Genomic DNA, 23888 nt, shown 5'->3' on the forward strand with positions numbered 1-23888 from the left:
TGATTTGGAGAATTAGTCAAATTTCTAAATCTAAAGCAGATCTTAGTGTGATGAGAGAGTTGAATTTTGTTTTAAAGATTAAAGGGTATTTTGGTATGGCATTTAATCATCAATACAACGGTACAAATGTTTTGTAAAATTTATTTCTTTCACTATAAATAATATTTTCTAAAACAATATTTGAAAGTATGAATTTTGAGTCTTAAATTTGAATTTGTATAGATTTGAAAAAACGTAGTATAAAGTTGTATTAGATTTTTTTTAAATTTACAAAAATCTACATTTAAAATAAAATTTTCATTCTTTCAAAATTATAGAAATAAATTGATTTTTAGTATTTAGTTGAGAATAAAAATTCCCTTTGTATTACTATATATTTATAATAATAAAATATTATAATATTAAAAATAAAAGTAATCAAAATAAGAAGCAATGAAATTACTCAATATGATGATCAATTTTATTATAAAATTATAATGCTATAATAAAAAAATTTTATTATTAAATTATGTACTATATAATAATATAAGTAATTTTATCATTACCTTATCATAAATAAAAGAATATGATGATAATAAATCTAGTCCACCCATTGGTCTCATCTTAATTCATTGTTGATTGAGAAATTGTCTTATTGGTTTAATTTTCATTCTATACAACAATCTGGGACGATGAAAACTAGAGATGTAGCAACTTCCATCCCATAGTTTACCAATCTCAACAGACCATTTCATTTTTATGACTCCAAAGTCACAAACTTCAAGCACTTGGAACAAAACAAAATTCTATCTCATTCTTTTTACTATCTCTCTTAAACTCACTTATGAAAAACTTGAATTTAAAGAATACATAAAATAACGAAAGAGGTAAAAAAAAGAACTGTAACAAAAAATATTAGAGAAAGGAGTGGAGACAGTGAGTACAATAGAAACTATCTTCTTTTTCGATTTGATGAGTTATATGATTATTATGATATAATTTTTATGTTCTAGTAAATGATATTTGGAAGGCTTAGTGGCAATTGGCAAAAATATGCATGTAGTTGATATTTTTAATTTCAAAGGATTGAGGGAAAGTGGATCAATCATGCCTATGATCTTCAAATATTGGCCTACCATTACAAAATAGGGCTGCTCCTTGTTATCAAAATATACTCGGGTTATGATTTTTTAATCCATAATTAGATTGTAACACAGGGAGTTGAGTTTTACAGAAGTGTCGAAAGATAATAATAAAAAAAAAACTAAATCAATAAAATTTCTTTTTAGCATTTCATTGTTATTCTAATTTCATAAAAAATCGAGAAGGTATATGAAATTATAATTTTAGTGTAAAGTCATAAATATAATGCAGCTGTTTCGTGTTTCACGTAATCTGTGCTAAGAAAGTAAGCTCGTTCTCTTTTTTTATTTATTTATTTTATGTACTGAAATCGACATGTGATAGTTTATATTTTAAAGAAACAAATATATGAGCAACGTTTGCACAAAATCCTACGAACATCATACAAGTGAGGAATTCTTCAAATAGATGAAATTTACAGTTACCCATTATGTAAGATTAAAAAGTCACTACTAAGTAAAACAAAAGTTCTCACTAATAAAGGATTTGAGAAAGACCCAGTCTTTTCAAGTGGCCATCCATCTTCTACTTTAGCATTCTCAATGTATCATTTGATTATGCTCTTTTCATTTAATTTATTTCAGAAAACATTTCAAACAAAATGAATAGAACATACGATCGCATGACATGCCTATATGAAGAGGCAAGTCCATTTTGTAACTTCTTAGCAGGAATACTTTTACGAGAAGGTTTTATCGGAGTGTCTCTCCCAAGCACCAAGCATGGAGAAAATTAGAGGTGGCAGTATGAGTAATATTGTCGAACTATTATTCAACACATGAACATGTAAAATTAATATGGAGAGGAGAGGTATGATATCACCATGTCGTCCTTCAGCAATTATAATCACAATATAGCAGCAAGAACATAATTTGAGATGACATGATTGACCTGCCTTTAAGGCCATAGCATCTGAAAATTTATGTAACTCGAGAGAAAATAGAATGAAAAAAATTATAGAGAGCTTCCTTCATATTCATACAAATTCAAATACAAGTCCCGATATCCATGCTCCCGAATATTATCTAAGAGAAAATATAGCTAAAAACCATTTATTGAATATTAGTCATGCATGCCAATGATTCGCTGCACAGTTATTAGCCTTAAACATCCCCATTCCCTCCAGAATTATAAAACACAACAAAATCAGTTCCCAATTTGCATCCTTGATCAATAAGCTTGACCCAAGTAAAAAGAAAGAAGAATAGTTCAACTGTTTCAAACAAGGAAAGACATCTTTAATTTGAAAATTATTTACAGTGATGAAATTTCAAGTCCAGTCCTCCAACGGTTACTTACACACAAAGACTTGATCACACTAGATCGTTCAAGGAAAGCCATCTTCATCAATTTGCTAACTATTTACATTGAGGAAATTCCAACTCAACCACCAATTTTATATGCAATACTAGTAACAACAGACAGGTTGATCTCATCCCCAGTATCTAATGAGATTACAACATGCTGTGGAGAGACGGGTCAAAGAAGATTACAGGGGAGGGGAAGATTTTGGACAGATGAATGAAAGAATTTTTTTTTCCTTCCATGATATAGGGCAATCCAAAGCAGGGCAGCAAAAGTATCACCTCTTAACAAATGCTAAGCAGGACAGTTCAAGGAGCTGCGATAAATTTCATCAACGTGAGCAGCTGGCACATAGACAGCATCCAAAAGTGAGCTGCGCCTCCGTCCATATAATGCGTAAACAAGCACTCCAATAACCAACCATATGGAAACACGTATCCAGGTGGAAATTCTGTATGAATAAGAGGAAATATATTACATGAGAAATGAACAGTCACTGGGATTCATGGAAGATCAAATTACAGAAGCCTACATGGTGAATGCAGTAATCTAATGTTATTATTTTTTCTTTAGCAACTTAGTTTCTAACAAATTGATTTGAACAAGTTTTCGTATTGAAAAAAAAGAAAATAAAAAATATGAGATAAATAATGCTCTTTTTTTTGTAAAATTGATTAAAATAAGGTTCTGTTTAATCACGAGGGTGCTAAGAAATGAAAGGCTTTAAAACTTGTATGAAGTTGGAGTTGGGATGGCTGATATTACATTGCAATTTAGGTCATATCTTCCCCTACTTCTTGGTCAAAAAGATTTCTGAATAATAATGATGGTGTTGGGAGGGTGTTAAGTATCTGCATAATGCGAGATAAAACAAGAGTGGTAATTTCTTTTTTCCTGCCACCTCCCTGTTTTCCATAAAAATAATAATGATTGTGGAATTTGAAGGCACCAAGTGTCGGCAAAGTGCAAGATAAAACAAATTGACAAGGGTGGCCTCACAATATGGGAAAAAGCATGGCTCCACTTTTATTGATTATAGAATTAATTATTAACAAAGTATATGCCTTTTTCACGATGAGAACAGGATGCTGCATGAGTTTCTAGAGCAGTTACAGGGATTATTTTCCCCAAGGTCCAAATGAAGCATACATGTTTCCACCATCAGGTTAATCATATCAAAGGAAAATTAAGAATGTAAAATAACATTAATTAAGGGATTGATCAACTGAATACTCACCCAAGATTTATCAGCAGGTAAACATTGACGAGAATGCAAGCAATAGGTAGGAGTGGAACAAATGGGCAAATGAAACCTGAACAGAAATCAATACTTCCACTAAGTTTTCCCAGAATTTCTGGCACGGATAGTAGTACTTCTCTTTTGCAATGTAAAACTAATATGATCAGGTATAATTTGTAAAGATATTTGGAGGAGTCCAAACCAGCTGGAAGGATGAATTCTACATAAAAACTTCCTACATATAAACTTGAGTTAAGAATTTAACCCTATGCTTAATCAAATCCCATCATTAGCATCATGTGCTCGTTCTCTAACAGGACCCACAATTACAGCTGAGGCCTAACTTCAAAGCATGCATAACGAAGGTAGTAAATGTCTGACAGAGAAGTTTTTGCCAAAAATGAAAGGAGAAAAAGGGTATCCTGTCAGACATGTCTAACCTTGTTTGGCACTCAAGTCCATGGCTGCATCTGATATAAATGGAACATACCTCCTGTGTGCCCAAAGCTGTGCCTCGCATCATCTTGATCTATACAAGTGAGGACCACAAGACCAGATAAAAGAATAGCACCACCAACTCCACACAATGTGAACCGAAGATAGCTGGTCAAACAATCAACAAGATGGGATAGAGTAGTGATAAAAATTCAAACACTTGGAAAGATAAACTTAAAAGTAAAAGATGGGCAATAAAGGTGGAGGAGCCAAAAAAGAAGTCTCTGGCCCAAACTAAATGGTAACCAATACTTATGAAGATTTTGAAGTCGCCGCATTCTCATCACAACAATTGACAATTAATGGAAGAAAATATCATTCAATAATAACTTAATAAGTTGGTAAGAGCAACTATATGCCTCTCTGTGCGTGTGACCACGCACTACATGTACATGCATGCTTCAGGATAAATCACAAGTAGTTCTATATCATAGATATCAGTAAGTCTTTAAGAACAATTCTTTTCACCTAAAACTATATGCAGCTAAAACAACAGCAAACTATATTATGTAACCACAAATTATCACAGCTAGAAAAATCAGTTAGATAAATTTACCATGAAGGCATTGGATATCAACTTACCTGGGAAGGCCCAAAGCAGAAGCAGCAGATGTAAGGATAAGCACTCCCATACATGTAAGCATTATGGTCCATCCAGCAACTTTTCGCCTGCTTTTCTCATTTAGTGTGACTGCAGCGATCGACATGAAAGAGATAATTAACCACTTGATGGATTAATGGAGGAGTAGGAGGACTAATCCAACAGCCATATATTTGAATTTGGGGTAAAACATTCAGATGTGTAGTTCAATGCAGTATATATAACAAAGAAAACAATCTATCTTTTTTTTAGGAAAAAAAAAAAGAAAAGGAAGTGACCTACAATTGCCTTGAGCAATGTGCTTTGAGAGAAGAGGATATTTAGCAGATGTCTCTTCTTTACCAACTAACGGTTGAGTACCCTCATTAGATGTGCCAATCTGATCTTTATCATTTTCTCCCTCAATCTCCGGGCTGCTACCACTGTATTGCAATGAGACTGAATCAATTGACTCCTGAAGTGATGATGGAAGTGGAACCTCATCTGGGGGGATGTATCTCAGTATCAATACAGAAATAGCCACCATTGTGAATGCAAGAAGTGTACCCACACTGACCTGCAAACAAAATGCAATTATCTTGAATTTTGTACACATAATATAGAGATTAGAGAAAACTTCAGATAGTTATTCTGTAAGGATCCAGAACTGCCTTACTGGAATTCACCTAATTCAGGGTTTGCTTGGGAATCCGGAAATCCAGGCACCAGGGTCTAGTTCAAGAAAGAACTCCAGATAATGTGTTTCATTCACATAACCACTCATGGTAGGTTCATTTTCCAAAACAAAGAAATTTTTGGTCCCAAAAGAAAAAGGAGAACAAAAGGAGAGGCAGGGGTGTGAAGTGCAAACCAAACGGGGAAAAAGAAAAATAGAAATGAAGGAAATTTTCAGGCTTCATTAACTTGTAGAATTGGTTTAATGTAAATCTCTAGCTATCATTTCAGAAAAAAATACTATTTAATGGAACACCTTCTAAATTCTGATAACAAAGAGGTAATAACCTCAAGTCTCAACTAAACAACTCAACAGAATCCTGCTTTCTGTTGAAATTAACTTACCATCCCTGCCAACTGTGAAACATCCATGAAGAATGCCAAGCTTGCAGCACCGATACCAGTCACTATTGTGCTCTTGAGAGGAACTTGGGTGCGTCTATTAATATCTGAAAAAAAAGATGGCAGTAATCCATCTCTAGCCATTGCCATCAGGATTCGTGGCTGAGACGTAAAAAAAAATTATATAAGCATTCATATTTAAAATGCAAATAAGGATCTTTTACGGGTCAAAATTGAAATAAAATTTCCCAGATTAGCCAAGCACATATATGTTAGAACCTTCACAACCCAAAGAAGGAACTCAGTCCATAATTGCACACAAGATTATATATGGTGTTTAAATTTTTTTTTTTCCTGAATTAATGAACAATTACATTTTCATTCTCTAATATGCTCAACAAAAGCTGTACAGCCCGTAATGCGCTGAACAAAACACAAACTTCAGGTGTATTTTATTAACAATATTTTAATTCTTTATTTCTATTATCATGTCTCAAAGCTTCATCTAAATTTTCATGTTTAACAAATTAACAACATTTTTCTAAATTTAAGTCAAATTTTCTATATGGTAGGATATCCTCAAATTCTCTATGGAAATTAAAATTCAATATCTTGCTTTGTGACATCCTCTGCTGGCAAAAAAAATCCATAAAAAGGATTCATTTGCAAGCTCCTGTCTTTGCTCTCTAATGTGGCAGAATAGAGGAGATATGTTAACCCTAAATGACTTGATACAAGACTAATCCAGATGGTGACTAGGAGTCTAGGACCAACTGCAATAACCCCAATAGCAACAGGTCCAGTAAAAGGACACACTAGTAGCAGGTATTCTTCAACCATAGTTTTCTTTTCTCTAATTAGTTCATTATTTTTTGGGCAAAAGACACTCACCTCCCCTAAGATTTGGCAAAAAGATAGAGACCCCCCCGAGGTTCCAAAAATGCCACAGACGTCCCCTGAGGTTTCAAAAATGTCACAGACCTTTTTTGAGATTTGCCAAAATGACACAAACCTCCCCTAGAAAAACTTGTCTTTTTGTAAAATACGAAGGGAGGTTTGCATCTTTTTGACAAACCTTAGGGGAGGCCTTTGAGAATTTTAAAACCTCAGGGGAGGTCTCTGGAATTTTTGAAATCTCAGGGGAGTTCATTGTATTTTTGACAAACCTCAGGGGAGGTTAGTATCTTTTGCCCTTATTTTTTGATGAACTCATGGGCACATTCAGGACGAAATCTTTTGGTTTATTTTATTTTATTTTTTGTTGATTTGCCTAAAGTAGTGAGCAATTCTACAAAAAAATGTTAAATAAAAAGGCTTTAGGAAAGCCAACCAAGACAAAGCATAATGAACGTAAATTTAGTAGTGACAAGAAGAGGAAATTATGGAATAGTTAACACTGAATAGTCAAAAACCCAAAACTGATCATTTAATTACCAAAGATCAATTATCCATTAAGAAAAGACTGATTACATTAAACAGAGCTTAAGGAGAATGTTTACATGATAAAATAACCATAAACTATTCTAGTGTTTATAGTGTTAAGATAACAAATATGATGAAAGGTAAATTCTATAAAGAGCAGCATTTTTTTATCTACCTTGTCACACCTTTTACAACCTTTATTAGAGCCTTTATATAAATCTATTTACAAACCCTAAGTACAATAAAAGATACCTAACCTTTTGCACATACATGGTATACTCAAAATAGAAAATATCCCTTGAAAAAGAAACAAATCTAAAACTAGAATTTTTAACTTATATGAAAATTTCTAAATGAATTTCCATAAAAAATATTAAGGGCTCGTTTTTGGAAAACATTTTCCATTTTCCACCTTTTAGTTTTCTGAAGAATTATAAAAATTTGCTCAATTTTTAGCTTTTCAAGATTTGCATTAGAAAGGAAGAACATAAAGACTTTTTCCAGTTATGCAAAACTTTTTTTCATTTATTATTTCTAAATTTTGAAATAATTACAAAAAAATACAAATTGTTTTGAATTTTCCAAAAATTGTATAAGGTAGTAACTGGGATCATGGATTTTGAGGCTTGAATTTTGGATTTGTGTGGATATGGAAGAAGCTCAATACATAATCCACACAAAAATCCATGATCTGAATTCTAAGCTTCCATTTGCGAAGTAAGAGTTAAAAATCAAGAAAATAATAAAAATATTTTTTCCAACTTTTTTTTTTTATATAAATTTAGAAAATTAGAAAAGGTCGCATTGTTGTGATTATTTGAAAAATAAGAAATGGACAATAAAACTACTCCCACAAGCAAATAATGCCAAAACTTTATACTGTTGTTCATTTAGTTCAACTTCAAACAAATGTTGTAAAGCTGAAAAATTAGCTAACCTTTTTGTAATTTTTAATGGAAAATGAAAACTATTTTTACATAAGCCATAGGAGGAGTTCTTGGCATCAACAGTCAGCACCCACCGTGGGGCTCTTCTAGTCATATGCAGATCATACATTGATGAGGGGTTGCAGTGATGCAAGGAAGTGAGGATAATATCCCACATTGGTTCGGTAATCAAGAGAGTTTCTGCCTTACATTGAGGTACCAACCTCTCCCACGTGAGCTCCTTCGGAGGAAAAGATTGTGAAGTGAGCACACAATAACTCACACAACCACATGGAGCAACATTCAGCACCAACAGCTGTCAAATTTTAAAATTGGTGCTCTTACCACCAGATTCACCCGAAAATTGATCTCAATGACACATTAAAATCTGTCTGCCCAAGAAGAGCTCAAGTACTAGTTCAAGCTTAATCTACTCCAAGCTCGGCTCAACTGATGTGCATAAGTCTAGACAAATTAATCAGGGCACGCCGCACAATCAAGTTGGGAGACATGGGCTAAACGCCAAATCACAGGAGTCAAGGTAGGGACCCCCCCCCCCGGCCCCCTGGACCTGGAATGTGCCACTTTAATAGGAAACTAAATAAAGCTAAGATAAGGATTTCGATCTTGAAAACCTTAGGGTCGCTTATATAAACAGCCTAACAGGAAAGAAAGCAGCTCCTAGTAATGTTCAAAATTTCCCCTTTGGTTGGTGGCTTGAATATCCATCCTTCCTCAGGATAATCTGAAGGTCTACTAATTGTTAATCTATGGCCATTGTGTATAAGGGATGAGGCAAGTGTGTAACACTTCTTCATTGCCCCTATATTTTTTTGTGCCGCAAGACATGAACCAGATTATGCCAAAAAGGAAAAGATCTATATAGACATGGGGAAGTCGCAAGGCTTTGCAAATTCTTCCAGGTCACATCATGTGGGCCATTACAAGGGGAAAAAAAACAGAAGTCTTTGATAGCTCAAAAACTGACCTTGGCAATCTGATATTTTGAGTTATCTTTTTATCTGGCTAAATTATACCAGACCTTCCACAGTTACACTTGTTTTATAGATTTTTTTACTGATATAATTCATTTGCTTTCTGCTTCTTTGTTGCTTTGCTCTCAGCTCATTATTAGCCCATTATATGCAGGCTTTGCCGCTCTTTTGGAACCTTTTTTAAATTTAATCTTCTTGATAAAAATAAATGAATGAATGAATTGACGAACAAATAAATAAACAGTCGAAGAGGATGACAAAAGGTCCACAAACTCGCAAAAAACCCAAATTCTTTTTCTTTGTATCACTGTGCATGAGATGATTAGGACATTGGGGGTTTCTTTGTGGCGCTCACAAGGCAAAGCTAAGGGCAACACTATGTTCAAGCTGCCACCAGAAATTTTCTGCAAAATACACATAGTTTTCCCAAGATCCAAAACAATAGGAGTGTACAGATCATGAAAAAAGACAGATAAAGTAGCCTATTGACATGACAGTTTGGGAGTGGCAAGCTGATGTATAGTTTGGGCTGTGTAGGAAGCATAGGAGACAAATTAAAATGGACAATGCGCTCTCTATTTTCCCCCCTGGTTTGGTCTGGTGTATATTTGATCATGGCTCCTTGTCACGAGCTGAACATGCCACATAGTGTGAAGGGCCATGAGGCACTAATTGTAGCACAAAGCTTAACTAATCGATAGTAAACCAGGGGTTCAGCACAAAAACAAATATACAAACATTGAATACAGAGTATGCAGAAGCAGTAAGAAAACGTGAATGCAAACATGTGTCAAGCAATAAACTTGTAAAGCAACACAATTCTTCTTATTACACCTTTGTAGGCGATGTGTGTTTGGCAAGGAAAGCCAGTAGGCTAAACACGTTCACAAAATCAGGCAAGTTATACAATGATTGACCAACACTTGCTCTCCCCTAAAGAGCTTTCTATGTGATTCCTACTCTAACATGGGAAACATCATTTTGAGCAAGCAGTCATACTCCCCTATTCACTGAGGCTTATCCTACTCAAATAATAAAATCTATTCCAATATTTACATTTTGGTTTCCCACCCAATGTGCGCAAGACAAGCAGCCACAGGCAAGCATAAGGCCATAAACAAGTGCTTGCCATGAGAGAAGGTGGCTCTAATTAGATAGTTTAGATTGAAGGAAATCCTTTGATCTGTGAATTTAGAGAGAGTAGAGGAGGGTGATATCATTTTGTCATTTGAAAGGAATCCTCCCTTGCAATCACTGGATTAGGGTTTCTTTGGTGGCAGTCAGGCAGTGCAGTTGTTCGTTGGTAAGGTGCCTTCAGTGTTTGGCCAGGTGAGGAGTTTTTCTAGTTGGATGGTGGTTAAATTGAAAAGGGAAAGTTCTCGGAATTAGGGTTGGAGTGGAGTTGGAAAAGGTTTTCCACTTTCATCTCAGGTGGTGGTCGTTAATGCTAGTGGAGTTCTGTGAAAGAGCTTCCTCCGTAGGTGGTAGATTCAGTTAAGGAATTTTTGGTGCAGAGCAGTGAGCTCCTCATTCTTGGAAAGAAGTGTTTTGGCAAAGGAAAGAGCAACTTTATAGTTTATATAATGTGTGGTATGAATCTGCAACCAAATTCCTTTGGAGCTAATGCGACAGTTGGAATGGCAAGGAGAAGATGCTGGCTTCCCACCCAATGTGTGCAAGACAAGCAGCCACAGGCAAGCATAAGGCCATAAACAAGCATGGCTCATGCACTCCTGCTTGCCATGAGAGAAGGTGGCTCTAATCGGATAGTTTAGATTGAAGGAAATCCTTTGATCTGTGAATTTAGAGAGAGTAGAGGAGGGTGATATCATTTTGTCGTTTGAAAGGAATCCTCCCTTGCAACCGCTGGATTAGGGTTTCTTTGGTGGCAGTCTGGCTTCCGATGATCTATAGAGGTGGTTAGGGTTTCGCAGGATACTACTCATGGGTGAGAAGTGGTCTCAATATGCATCAATCTCAATTGTTTTAGATCTGGGTATTTTGTTGGTTAATAAGTTTTCTTCATGGTTAGGCTTAGATTTGGCTCAAATATCAGCCTGTATGCAGGATTGCAACTCTATGTCCTGGCCATTGTAGCACGTGCATCACCCAGGGCAAAGGGGCCTGATGACTTGATGTCATCCTTACCTTCTTCCAGCTTCTCACCGGCAGTCTGTTCAAGGTTCCAAACTCAACGGTGGCAACTAAATGTGAGGGTTGCGCTTGTTGAAGGACTTAACCCAACACCTTACAGCACAAGCTGATGACAGCCATGCACTACGTGTGTCAAAGCTCCCGAAGGCACCCCTCAAGAGGATTCGCGGCATGTCAAGCCTTGGCAAGGTTCTTTACTTTGCATCAAATTAAACCACATGCTCCACTGCTTGTGTGGGCCCATGTCAATTCCTTTGAGTTTCATTCTTGCGAACATAATGACAAGGCCCAATGTGTGCAAGGTAATAGAGTTAAAAGGGCCTCCATTTCAGGCCCAATTGTCTGAACCGTGTCAAGGTTCTCGGCCCTATATTAAAGAGGGTCCTCTGGAGCAGGCCCAGGCCCGGCAAAGTTCAAGTTACATTTTAAAATGGGCTGCCTATGAGTTCTTTTCCTTTTCAAAGTAGGCACAAGTCTCACCATCTGCTGTTTCACAGCTGGAGAAAAAGCAGAAAGCTACCTTCTCCTCAGTGGAAAGAGAATTTAGTCCAAACAGCCTTGAAGGACAAGAGACAATGAAAGCTAGTCGTGAATCAACTAATTCTGGGAGTTTGGTTGATGTTGCACCGTCAGTGGGAGAGCAATCTCGTGCAAAGAACATAAATTCAAGTGAATCCATAGTGATGGCTGTTCAAAAAGAGGGGGGGGGGGGGGTATTACAAAGGATTTAGAAGCAGGTGTGGACAAGACTAATAGAAAAAATCATGGTTCTGGTGGGGGGCGGGGGGGGGAGGGGGGGTGGGAACCTGTTGGTATGAAAACCAATTCTGAATTTCTGATAAATTTAGGGGCCACGAGGTTTGTGCTCATTTGAAGGCAGTTCAAATGGGTGTGGAATTGAGGAAAAGATATGATCTCAGAAAGAGCATTTTGGGGAGATAGCGCCAAAGATCTTTTAGAGAAACAAAAAAGGTGAATTAAGCATTGTGGAAGATCCATATTAAGAATTAGCGGAAGGGCATGCGAAGGCATGGAGAAGAAATAGGGAGACCCATCTGTAATGATAGTGAGAACCTTAGTGGGTTTTGTTGTGATGGAGGATTGCTTTGGATGAGATTTAGGAATAACATAGATGTGGTTCTGACTCTTCTGACCGACTAGGGGATTTTTTTTTTTGTTTTTTTGGATAGCAAAAGTAGATCAATTTATTAGAAAAAGAAGAATGAACAAGAAGGAAAACAAGAAATTCTCCATAACAGAAGAAAGAAAAAGAAAAAAGAAAATAAATAAAATAAAATAAAAATAAAAAAAACTAAAACAATCAGATTTACTTGAGGATTTACCATATGTACATCCATCTCCAAAAGAATGTTTGAGGTTTCTATTTTTGAGGATGTTGGATTGGTTAATAAGCACTAGTGTAAGGATGGAATTCTGCCTACCCTGTGGAGGAGAGTTTTGGAAAGCATTTAGAAGCTCAGCAATATAAGATAGGTTTAAAGCTGTTTGATCCTAGAGGAAATGAAGCGCGTCTTGATGGTGATAAAAGCTAGAAGTCAAAGGGAGCTAGCTAATTTGAAGTGCTCAGGGAACTGTGATGGGAAGGATAAGGGATTGAAGAGTGGTTTTCTTGGTGAATTTTGTTAGTTTTTCTATTTCACTGTGTGTTTTCTTCTTATTTTATCATGATTTTTTATTTTCTGGAGGAATTACTGTCCCCACTTAGTTTGTAACCTCTCTTTTCTCTATCTAATACATTTTTTTATCCAAAAAAAAAATGATGGAAGCAAAGGAGACCTTATCAGAAGTGACAAACTATGAAGGAAATTTGTCTTCACTATGATCAGTATACAAAAACAAAAACAACAAACAAAGCCTAAAGTCCCACTAGGTGGAGTCGAGTACAAGAATCCTTTTCCGCCAATTCACACAATCAAGGACATTTTCCTCGGATAACTTAAGAGCTATTAAATCCTTCCTCATTATCTCATTCCATGTTATTTTAGGCCTAAATCCTTCCTCACTATGGTTAGTATGCCAATTTCAATTCCTAAACAAGAACCAGAAGCTACCTTGATGGGGTTAAGCTTGCTGAGATCTTCTTCATAGAAAAATGAATGAAAAGAAGAACTAAGAAAAAAAAGGGTGAACAAGGAGTCAAGGATCCATCTACAAAAATAAATAACTAATAAGAAAATCTAAAGACGGCTAATTGAGGAAGCCTTTTTCAAGACCTGTCCTTCGTGATTTTGGGGCTTGTTAAGTCGTTCAAACTCCTTTTAAGGTAGTAATTGTTGATGAAGTCTCAAGTGATGCCATCAAATTCAGTTGAAAGCTGATAGATGTTCCCCAGAAGGTTGCACATGACCAATGATATTTTATGAGACAATATTGTACATAAGATTTAACAATTTCAGTTCTCCTAGTCCAAAAATATCTGAGGTTTTAATTCCACAATGTCACAGTTTTCTTTGCTTCTTTTGTACATCAGAAAGGGACATTGCAGTGATTTTTCCTTGTATGCTTCTGGAAAAGTTATCAACCTTATAATAAAGGAAGCAAGTGGACGTTCATGTCACCATGAGTTTTGCTTACATTTATTTATTCACCCAATTTTTAAAACTTAGTGTTCAACTAATTACCTGAGGGAGAAGCGAACCCATCAGCGTTGAGCAGAGCGCGGTAACAGCACCAGCAGTTATTATGTACCTGCAATCAAAATACAGAAATTGGTTTCCAAAATGAAGAGGCTCAACTTAAACATCTTTAAGCCAACAGAAGAATAGGATACACCATTGTTTGAATAGAATTTTTGCTTACGCTGCCCATCGCATCCCATGGCTGGCAAATGCAGAGGAGATGGGGGTGTCAGTATCCAATGCATAATAGGGCACTAATCCAACAATGACAACCGAGACCAGCATATATAATGTGCAACATATAGACAGTGCGGCCCCAATACCCAGTGGTAGATCTCGTTGAGGATTCCTCACCTGTCAGGAAATGATCCTAGCGTTCAAAGCTTTTTAAAGCCACAACATTCTACAGAGTAAAGCTTATAAAGAGATCAACACAATTGAAAAGAAAGTTCATAAAAGGACCTCCTCGGCAGTGCTTGCAACTGAATCAAAACCAATGAAAGCAAAGAAAACAGTGGCAGCCCCAGCAAGCATTCCATCTACTCCAAAGGGAAAATACCTATTAAAAAAACACATCATGTCAGAAATTTGTCAGATCATAAAGGATATATACCAAAGGACCACATTACCCTGTTGGGAGTTCATATCCAGCCCATCCAGTCTTGAAGCCCAGATAACCACCAGCTGTTATGACAAAAATCATGGCACAGACATTCACAGTTGTGACAATGGCTTGTGCGAATGTACTCTGCAATGAAACAAGATAAAGATAATGAAGTTAATTGAAAAGAAGAATTGCTGGAAATGATGCTAGAAAAGATTTAAAAAAAAGGAAAAAAAAAAAAGAAAAAAAAAAGAAAAAAAGAAGAAGAAGGATGCAAGCGAAATGAAGGAGATAAAGACAATGGTTTTAATACAAAAGATATCTTTGAAAAGACAGCGGGAAGAAAATATGACAAAAGAACAAGATATAAGTGTACCTCCTTGATTCCCACACACAAGAGCCCCATGACAATAAAAACTAGGATTGCTGCACATGGGTCGACCACAACATCAAGCCAAGGAACATATTGACGAGACAAGAAAGCAGGTAAACTATCACTGCCTCCAAAAAGCAAGGCCTGAGCAAAAAAGGAAGGGGGAGATAATACAATAAATAATTGCGCAGTTGAGTGTCAAATACTTCTTGCAATAAATGATAAAAATCATAGAAGAAACTTTTCAAAATTAAAGAAAATGACATAAAGGAAAGAAAAGTAAACTATCATTAGCCTGCCTCTAGCTTTGGCAGGACAACAGAGTCACAGACAAGTAGACAACCAAGAGTCCAAGAGGCACCAACAATAATCTGTGTGTGTGTGTGTGAGAGAGAGAGAGAGAGAGAGAGCAAAGTGCTTTCCCTCTCAGTGGTGGTTCTCATTGGATTATGGTCCTTCCAGACCTGCTCTTAGGTTTTATTTTTGGGCAGGTCTGGAGGAAACGAATAAAATGTTTGCCCATCTTCTATGAATATGTCTTTGATCGTGAATAGGAAACCCAAGTATTGGTTTAGCACTTCAGGTTGAGGCAAGGTACCCTCTTTCTCCTTTTCAATCTGCGTTAGTTGTTGATGTGCTAGGCCACCAACAAATGTCTTTGATCATGAATGTGCTGAGCCAAATGATTTGTAATGCTTTGGAGTTGGGAGTGATTAAAGGACTAGTGTAGGTAGGGATGAGGTTAAGTGGCCCATCTTCAGGTTAAGAAATTTCATTACGCTCTTGTTTTATTAAAAAAAATTTGAGAACATTTCGAGGTTGAAATAAACATGCCTAAGAGTGGTGTAGCTAGGATTAAAATGGATCATGGTGAGTTAGACGGTTTTTGTCTTTACTTGGATGCATTATTTTTTCTTGACCTTTGTCTTGTGGGCAATCTTAGATCAATGACTTCCAGAATTTAGATGTTAAGAGGTAGGACATTAAAATTTTTTTTCTACCAGAAAAAAGAGAATGCATTATTATTTTCAAGCATCAAGGGAATGCCAACCCGTGGTACAAAACATCAACCACCCTGTAGAGTGTTGCAAATATCAAGGATTACAAAATAATCATTAACAATGTTCCCACTAAGCCAGCTAGAGTTAGCAGTAATCCATTGGGCTTTGCTGGAGATTGTAAGAGGGTTCTAAGATGGCTTACATTTCCTAGGGTGTCATATCACTCTCTCTACTTCTTGTCTTTCTAGTATCACCATTTTTTTTTTCTCTCTTTTAAAAATACCCATTAGTTTCATTGAGAGACTACAGATGATTACAAGAAATTTTTTATGGTTTGGTACGAAAGGTAGTAAGAAGGATCATTTTGTCAATTGGGAAGTGTCTAGAAGGCCTAAAACAAAAGGAGGTTCAAGACTTGGGATTTGGAGTCTAGGAATATTGCTCTAGTGAGGAAATGTTCATAGGGGCTTCTATTAAAAATAGACTGCCTCTGGCACAAGGTTATTAAAAGCGAGTATGGTAGGTAGGATTTTAGAGGAAGTAGTCATGCTTCATACATGAACCTCGGAAGTTTATCTTGCAAATGTCCTGTTTGTTTTAAGGTTGGCAATAATAATGCTATTCACTTCTGAGAGGATTTTTTGGTGGGTGAAACTTCTTTGACAGTCTTAGTGCCTCACTTTTTCAGGCTTTCTTCAACCACAATGCTTTGACCATTTCTTTTATTCTTTGGAAGGGGGCTCTCTCATGAGCTATTCATTTTTTTTTCAAAATCTTAATGCTAGAGAAGTTGATGAATTGGCCAATATGTTGAGAGTTCTGGATTCATTCATCCCTCACTAGAGATGTGACCATTGTATTTGGCTAGGGGATAACTTTTTTTTTTTTTTTTTCCTCCTCTTCTCAATAATTTTTCTTGCACTTATTGAAATCATTGAACTCTTATTCTTTTCCTTTAAAGAATGTAATTTGGACTGTCAAAGCCCTTTCTAAGAACAAGCCATTTGCTTGGAGTTTGTTTCTTAACATGATTAATAAAATGGCTTATTGTAAGTGAGAAGATCCAATATGGTGATGAGTCCATATATTTGCATGATGTGCTTGGATTCTAAGGAATGAGCACCTTTTCCAACATTGCTGGGTAGCTTTGGGTGGCACTTTTTTCTTGTTTGGAGAGGCATGGATGATTTACGTGCAGTAGATGACTTCATGATTGTCAAAATTTTGGAAGAAACAATAACAGGCAAAATTTTGTGGAGATGTGCACTTACGCTATTTTTTGGAACTTGTTGATGGAGAAAATTCTAGGATTTTCAAAGATAAGTAATGCGTCTAATGCCTTCCAACTTGTTATGGGACAGAGTTGGTTTTTTCAGCATCTCTTTGCCGTTAGCTTCAAAGGTATTTTTGAGGATTATTCTGTTTGATTTGCAAAGGGAATGTAGGTTGCCCTTCTATAATAGTAAGGACACATTATTTTCCAACTCTTGTACTTCTTCCTTTCTTTCACTTATGCATTTCTTCTCTTCTTTAAATAATACTCAGAATTCAATTTTTTGGATTAAATCATTGTGTAAACAAACTTTTCAGTGGAGAAAATCTTAAATAAAATTGCAATGTGAACTTAATAAAATTGTCGCTAAAACTTCTAAAAATTTGATTAAAAAAAAAGGCAATTTTTTTTTCACTATTTTATCAACATTCATAGTCAATCGGATTGTTCTCGGAGTAATAAAGAGTGAAATAAAAAAAAAAAAACATTTACTTAGTAAATAATCATCATGTGTTTCAAATTTTTATTGTAATATCTTTTAATTTGTACTTTTTTTTTTTGCATTTTTCATTATTACAATCACAGCGTATGCATTTTTGAAGATTCTGACACATACAGAGCATCATATCCATGTATTGCCACCCACTAGAAGCATTCATGCTTCATGGATAGAAAGTTAGAAAGATCAATATACTCTGAGCATTCACATAATTTGATACCACTAGGCTGCATTCGCCAAAAAGAAAAGTAGAACCAAGAAATGGCTTTGAAATGATCCAAGAGCTCCCCATTCATGAGCTTAAGAATATACTTGCAGTGAATAAACTAAAATTAAGAGAAGCTAGATTCGTTCAATGATTTCTCAGTTCAAACTACATGCATATACAATGATAAATTTTTAGAAGTGTCGAGCCATCATCAGCATCACCTTGATACGGCTATAACTGTGCTTTAGAAGCCTACTACAGCAATTATCAACCATTCTTTGACCACCTATTTACTTCTGAGGAGAAATCACCATAACCCTACTGTATTTAAGTATCAACCATGGAAGCAACTCTAAACTAATCACACATAACTGACCCTGATCAGTATCTAGAATGTCAAGGGTCGTGTTTAACTGAGATGCAGAAGGAAGGGACCGCATAAGAACAGAAATGAAAACAACTTCAACATCCACTATTACAGTTGTTCACTTATTAGCACAATTCCCACATTTGTAAAGCTACTAACAAGTCGCCTAATATCAAAATAAAATTCTCTGTGTTTCTACTTGTATCAATAGTTGGAGACAAATACGATATCAAATGATGACATTGCTAAGAAACAAATCAATCTTTATCTATAAAAGCTACCATTACTAAATTTTGGAAGATAAAGGCCCAAAGGAAATAGAAAAAGAGGACCAACTTCAGATTAGCAATGCTCTAAACTAGAAGAAACATACGGTAAATTCTACTTTTCAAAGTAATCCAATTATTGGAGCTTGAGTGTGTGCGTGTTGGGTGGGTGAGGGTGCGTGCATTAATGTCATTAACAAGGAGGAAGATTTAGACTAGCAGAGAAAGTGCACTGCACCAGATTTGGTGATATGCCTCGAGCAACTGCAGAACCACCAATTGTGTATTCCAATATCAGAGCCCAACCAATCAACCATGCAACACTGCAGGCAGTAAAAACACTAAATCACTAACTAAAGACATTAAAACCTCAAAAGAAAAATAACAACAAATGCGTTCGACGTCCTATTATATAAGATAAACTATATAAACACCATTATTTAAGGATAATTAAGAAAAAAACAGATATTAAGAACGGTAATTCATACCATATCAGCAAAGATATACTGGTAAATGAGGCCGAGAACCAATGCAGTGACAAATGAATGTAATACAGAAAGATTTTAGACAGTAAACATTAAAACTATACCCCTCTCCAACACATATATAGGAATAATGATAGGCGCTTCCAGCAGATGGACAACGACTTGCAAGTTCTGCATAGCAAAACGCCGAAAGTGCAGCTGCTAATCCAGCTACTAAGAACGAAAAGGCAAGGGCTGGTCCAGAATGCTCTCTAGCAACTGTTCCTACAAGAATATAAACTCCAGCGCCAATAGTTGAGCCAACTCCTAGATAGATGAAACATGAGCAAAAATCAGCAGTTGGTCACTAACATAGGACGTGTTTGAGCTAAAAATAACTTCATTGGAAATGTTTAAGTTAAAAATAAATACATAAAAAAAGAAATTAATGCATAATAGAAATCTCATTATTTATGGCCTAACAATCATTTGGGCTCAAGACAACTACTTTGACAATTTTGAGGCATGCATTTATTTCTCATAGAAAGGTGATATCAGAATTAACTGAAGATTTTCTATTTACTGTACATTTTAATTATTTTAATATTATTCTTTTCCCATCAAAATTAAAATAAAAATGATAAAATAGATATCCAAATTGCTGAAAAAACCTATTTCCTCTTGCCCCCTTTACTAATATATGAAGTTCTCAAGGCAATTTTGACTGCATATTTAATGTGTGTACTCAATGTTGACCCCACACTATGTCTCAAACACAAGGGTGAAAAGATTATCAGAAAGCCTCGTGCAAAAAGGGAAGAGTTGTTCATAAAAAATAACAGCAATGGTAAAAAAGCAATTCACAATTGTAGTAAGAAACTAAACATCATAGTAATCTGTAAAGAAAATGAAATGGAATATTAAAGCACTATCATAGCATGGAAGAAGTAATAATGGACGAAATACCATTATTGCCCCCCATTAATAAATCTTCCTTTAAAAATTATTTAACTAAGAGATAAAACAAGAAAAATGAAAACAGATTTCTTCCATCTGCAATCCCAAGCAAAAGAATTTAATAAAATTCACCATATCCATTCTAAGTAGAACAATTGAATTCCCAAAAGTAATGAATCCAACTGAATGTCTATTTTCCTTTTTATAGAAAAACAATAATTATATTAATGCAACTGAATTTCTATTTAAATATGTCTAGCTCCCAAACATGGTTGAAAATTTGGGATTTTTTTTTCTAATTTAGAAAATAACTGCAGTTGTATTTTTACTAATTATGCTTTTGTTGATTTATTTTCAATTAGAAAAAAAGAAAAAGAAAAGGAGCAGTTAAAGGTGGGCTGAAGAGTTTAAAAAATCAGGCCAGGAGTAACTGTAGGATGGAGAACTCAAAACTTTCTATTAGTCCTCATAGATCTCAAGCACAGTTCATGTTTGCATAAATACTGCTTAATTAATAAGTTGACTGCAACCCAAAACTTTCTTATCCCAACCCACATACAAAGAAATCAAACTATCCGCATAACAGTAGATAGTAATTAATGGTGTTCAAAAGAAGAAGAGAGACAACAAGAAGGAAAATTTAAAAAATTCAAAACAAAGAAATCATATTTGAGTAACAAGCAAAACCCATTTCCAGAAATAAGCGTAGGAATCAGAACATTTTTAGCAACATATGCAAAAAAGGAAAAAGAAGTAGCCGCAATTCGTTGAAGAGAGCACCCAAAGCCATGAACAGAAATATCCAAAGAATTCTACATAAAACAGATAGCGGATGAAATTGCTCAAACTAACAAATAGTTCACATAGAAGTTACCAATTGCAATAAGGTGAAGCACGGACAGTTCCTTGGCCAATTGATGACCCTCCGACTTTACATGAACCGAATCAACCTGCTTCCTCCTAATCAAACTCCCGAATCCCCACGAACAGAGTCCACCACCCTTCTCTGACTTCACCACAACGCCCATCGGAAACGCAGGCTTTTTGAACACGGAAACGATGATTTACGGTGTTCCCCACGAATCGAACGAGGCGGGCAGTGGAGAACTCCAACTGGGTACAAGAAATTTCAACGCCTGCTATCCTCCACCCTCCTCCTCCGAAAAATCAAACAAAAGGGTCTTCCACTACAATCTCAAATATCTATATTAATTAGTAATTACACAACAATCAACAATTAATTCTATGCACACAGGCGCCCGCTTTCCACATAGATTCCTCCAGAGATTCAGCGCAGGAAAGTGGGCACAGATTCCAGAGAGAAGATCACACATACACACACACCCAGAAGGCAGGAACAGGGCCAGAATGAATTATTCGGGTCAATTATTTAAGAAGGGTAAAGAAGAACAGAGAAGCGAAGAAGACAGCCACCACAGGCCACGCCTAAATCATTTCTTACGAGACAAGCTCGCAACCCCATCTGATTGGATGAACCAGATCAAACGGTTCACATCTCGTCAGAACGTTAGCCGCCCACAATCGTGCTGTTACTAATATTATATTTATATACATTATTAAGAATCTCTCTATACCTTATTTACTTTATTTAAAATTTAAAATTTATTTGACCGTTTCTTTTTGTTAGAATAAATAAATTATAAAAATGTATTTATATTGTTAATTTTTTCATTTTTAGAAAAAAGAATTAAAAATTAAATTTATAATTTTTGATTATTTTGTAGCCTATTGCCAAAAAAATTTAATATCTAAAAATAGTTCTTTCATTTATTTTATATATTTTTAAATTAAAATTAAAATAAAACAATCATATAAATTTAAATATAATTAAAATAAAAATATTATTTTTATAAAAATAATAAATTCAAAACGAATTTAAACAGATGAATAAAGAGTTATTTTTTTGAATTTTAAACTATTTTACTAACCTTTCAAATCATTTTGATCATTTCAATCAATTTTTTTAGGGTTTGAATATAATAAGATCAACATCTAGATTGACTCCACTTAATTTGGATATGGTGACCATTTCCATCATTCGTACTGTTTGTCCAATATTTTTCTAATATATATTTTATTCATATATTTGTGTAATACTCCATGACCAAAAATCAGGGGAAGTTGCATTAAAGAAATATTAATTAATGAATAAAGAATGTAAGAGAGGAGCTTCTCGTTGAATGGAGGAAGGAAGGTTAGGGCATGCTTAGGTCAGCAATTTAATGAGTTGGGGATTCTCTGAAATTGTGCAAAATTTAATAATATGTTGCCTGCCCTATCATATGCAGTATCAATGATGGAACGGAATTTTTAATTCAACAATGCTCTGCTCAACAAATCATTCCATTTTTGGATTGGTGATTTCATTTTCTCATGCATTTCTCCTCAAAATTGGTTCCCTCTTTGGCTGCATTTAATATGTTATAATTAGTATTTTACATTTTGAAGTTTAAAATTTTGTATATTTAATATTTACTATATTTTTATGATCATCTTTGTTGTACGAATCAAAAAATATATATATATATATATGGAAATAGAAGAAATGAAAATTTATATTTAAATATAAAAGTGTGCAAGTGAAAATTTTGATTTTTAGTTCAATAGTTTTTTATTCTTATGCACTGAATGGATAAAATAATTTTATATATTATTCGTAAAAAATTAGATGAGCACTAGTGAGTGTCAATTTTAGATGTTTTGCAAGCTAAAATCTTTTTTAGGCATACAAAATATTTTAATATTTAAATGTACTCCAAAAATTTGGATATAGAAATTAATACATGAGGGATTATTTTATTTTATTTTGTTATTTTTTTTTTTTTGGGCATACAATAGAAAAGAAAGAAAGAGACTACGGTCTCGTAAAGCTAACCCTTCAAGCATTCGCTAAGAGTAAATAATAAAAACTCAAAAGGGGAGAATATAAAATTGAAAGATGTGTTTTGTTTCATCCTCGTTTGGCCATGAAGTCGGTGCTTATGTTATCCTTACAAAGATCGTAGTTGAAGTGACAACCCTAATCTTGTTGAAGGAACAAATGAATATCACAAGTAGGGTCGAGTAAGAATGATAATCCAATGGTTTCTTAACAATGCAAAGAGCTTCTTGAGAATTCAATTCTAGGATGATCTTTCTAAAACTCTGATTCCAAGCATTTGCCACAATCTCGAAAGACCATTATCCTTAACAATTGCTATTAAATTGCCATTGTATTCACCTTTAGTACACCTATGTTGGGGTGTGTCCATAAGATCAACCAAGGAATGCATGGGGAAGTGCATCTCGATGAGGAATGAAAGAAGTTATTTTATGTAGTCTTCCTAGGCCTAATTTAAATTATTCATTGATTGATTGATTGATTGATTGACACTGTAACATATTGAAAATTTCTTGATTCCTTGAAATCAAGTTGGTCCAACATGTTTAGAAAGATCATCATCTCTCCATCAACATCGCAAGATTTCACATCCATATTTCCTTGAAATCAATTGTTCGAATTTCAATTGAAGAAACTAAGAACTTGGGTCATGCCAATGACTCTCCTCTACAGTAATATAAATGTAGGACAATCTCTAACACGATGATTAGTACTCCCAATGATTAGATTGCAATGAACATAGATTCGTGAAGGGGCAGCCATAAATTTGTTGTAGTTTTATTAGTTAGAATTCTTTGATTCGTCAACAATCAAGTGAAATATTTGAATTGTGTGAAGTTGAAATTTCTAAATCCAACTCTAAGAGACATCTACAAACCTTATGGCCCCTTGATCATAAAAAAACTTGTAGTCCCCATTAACAGAATAATATATCTAGGAGGAGTTGAAGTTTGAATGATATGGTCATGACCCTCACTGGATTTGTATGGAAGAGTAGCTAGAATATGGTCATGCAAATA

The 23888-nt window shown here is 35.0% G+C and overlaps 1 protein-coding gene across 1 annotated transcript; it reads right to left on the reverse strand.

Moving 5' to 3' along the window:
- Positions 1–2336: 2336 nt before the first annotated feature.
- LOC131148584 (cationic amino acid transporter 2, vacuolar-like) lies at positions 2337–21510 on the reverse strand. The gene is made up of 14 exons (XM_058098384.1): positions 20842–21510; positions 19136–19337; positions 18785–18869; positions 14936–15076; positions 14585–14703; positions 14418–14514; positions 14137–14309; positions 13959–14025; positions 5823–5981; positions 5046–5319; positions 4745–4853; positions 4158–4270; positions 3665–3740; positions 2337–2878 (listed from the first exon to the last, which is right to left on the reverse strand). The coding sequence occupies exons 1-14, from the start codon at positions 20993–20995 to the stop codon at positions 2722–2724; spliced, it is 1926 nt and encodes a 641-aa protein (XP_057954367.1). The 5' UTR covers positions 20996–21510; the 3' UTR covers positions 2337–2721.
- Between the last annotated feature and the right edge of the window lie 2378 nt (positions 21511–23888).

The sequence above is a fragment of the Malania oleifera genome, chromosome 2, assembly GCF_029873635.1.
Source record: "Malania oleifera isolate guangnan ecotype guangnan chromosome 2, ASM2987363v1, whole genome shotgun sequence".
Taxonomy (NCBI): Eukaryota; Viridiplantae; Streptophyta; class Magnoliopsida; order Santalales; family Ximeniaceae; genus Malania; species Malania oleifera.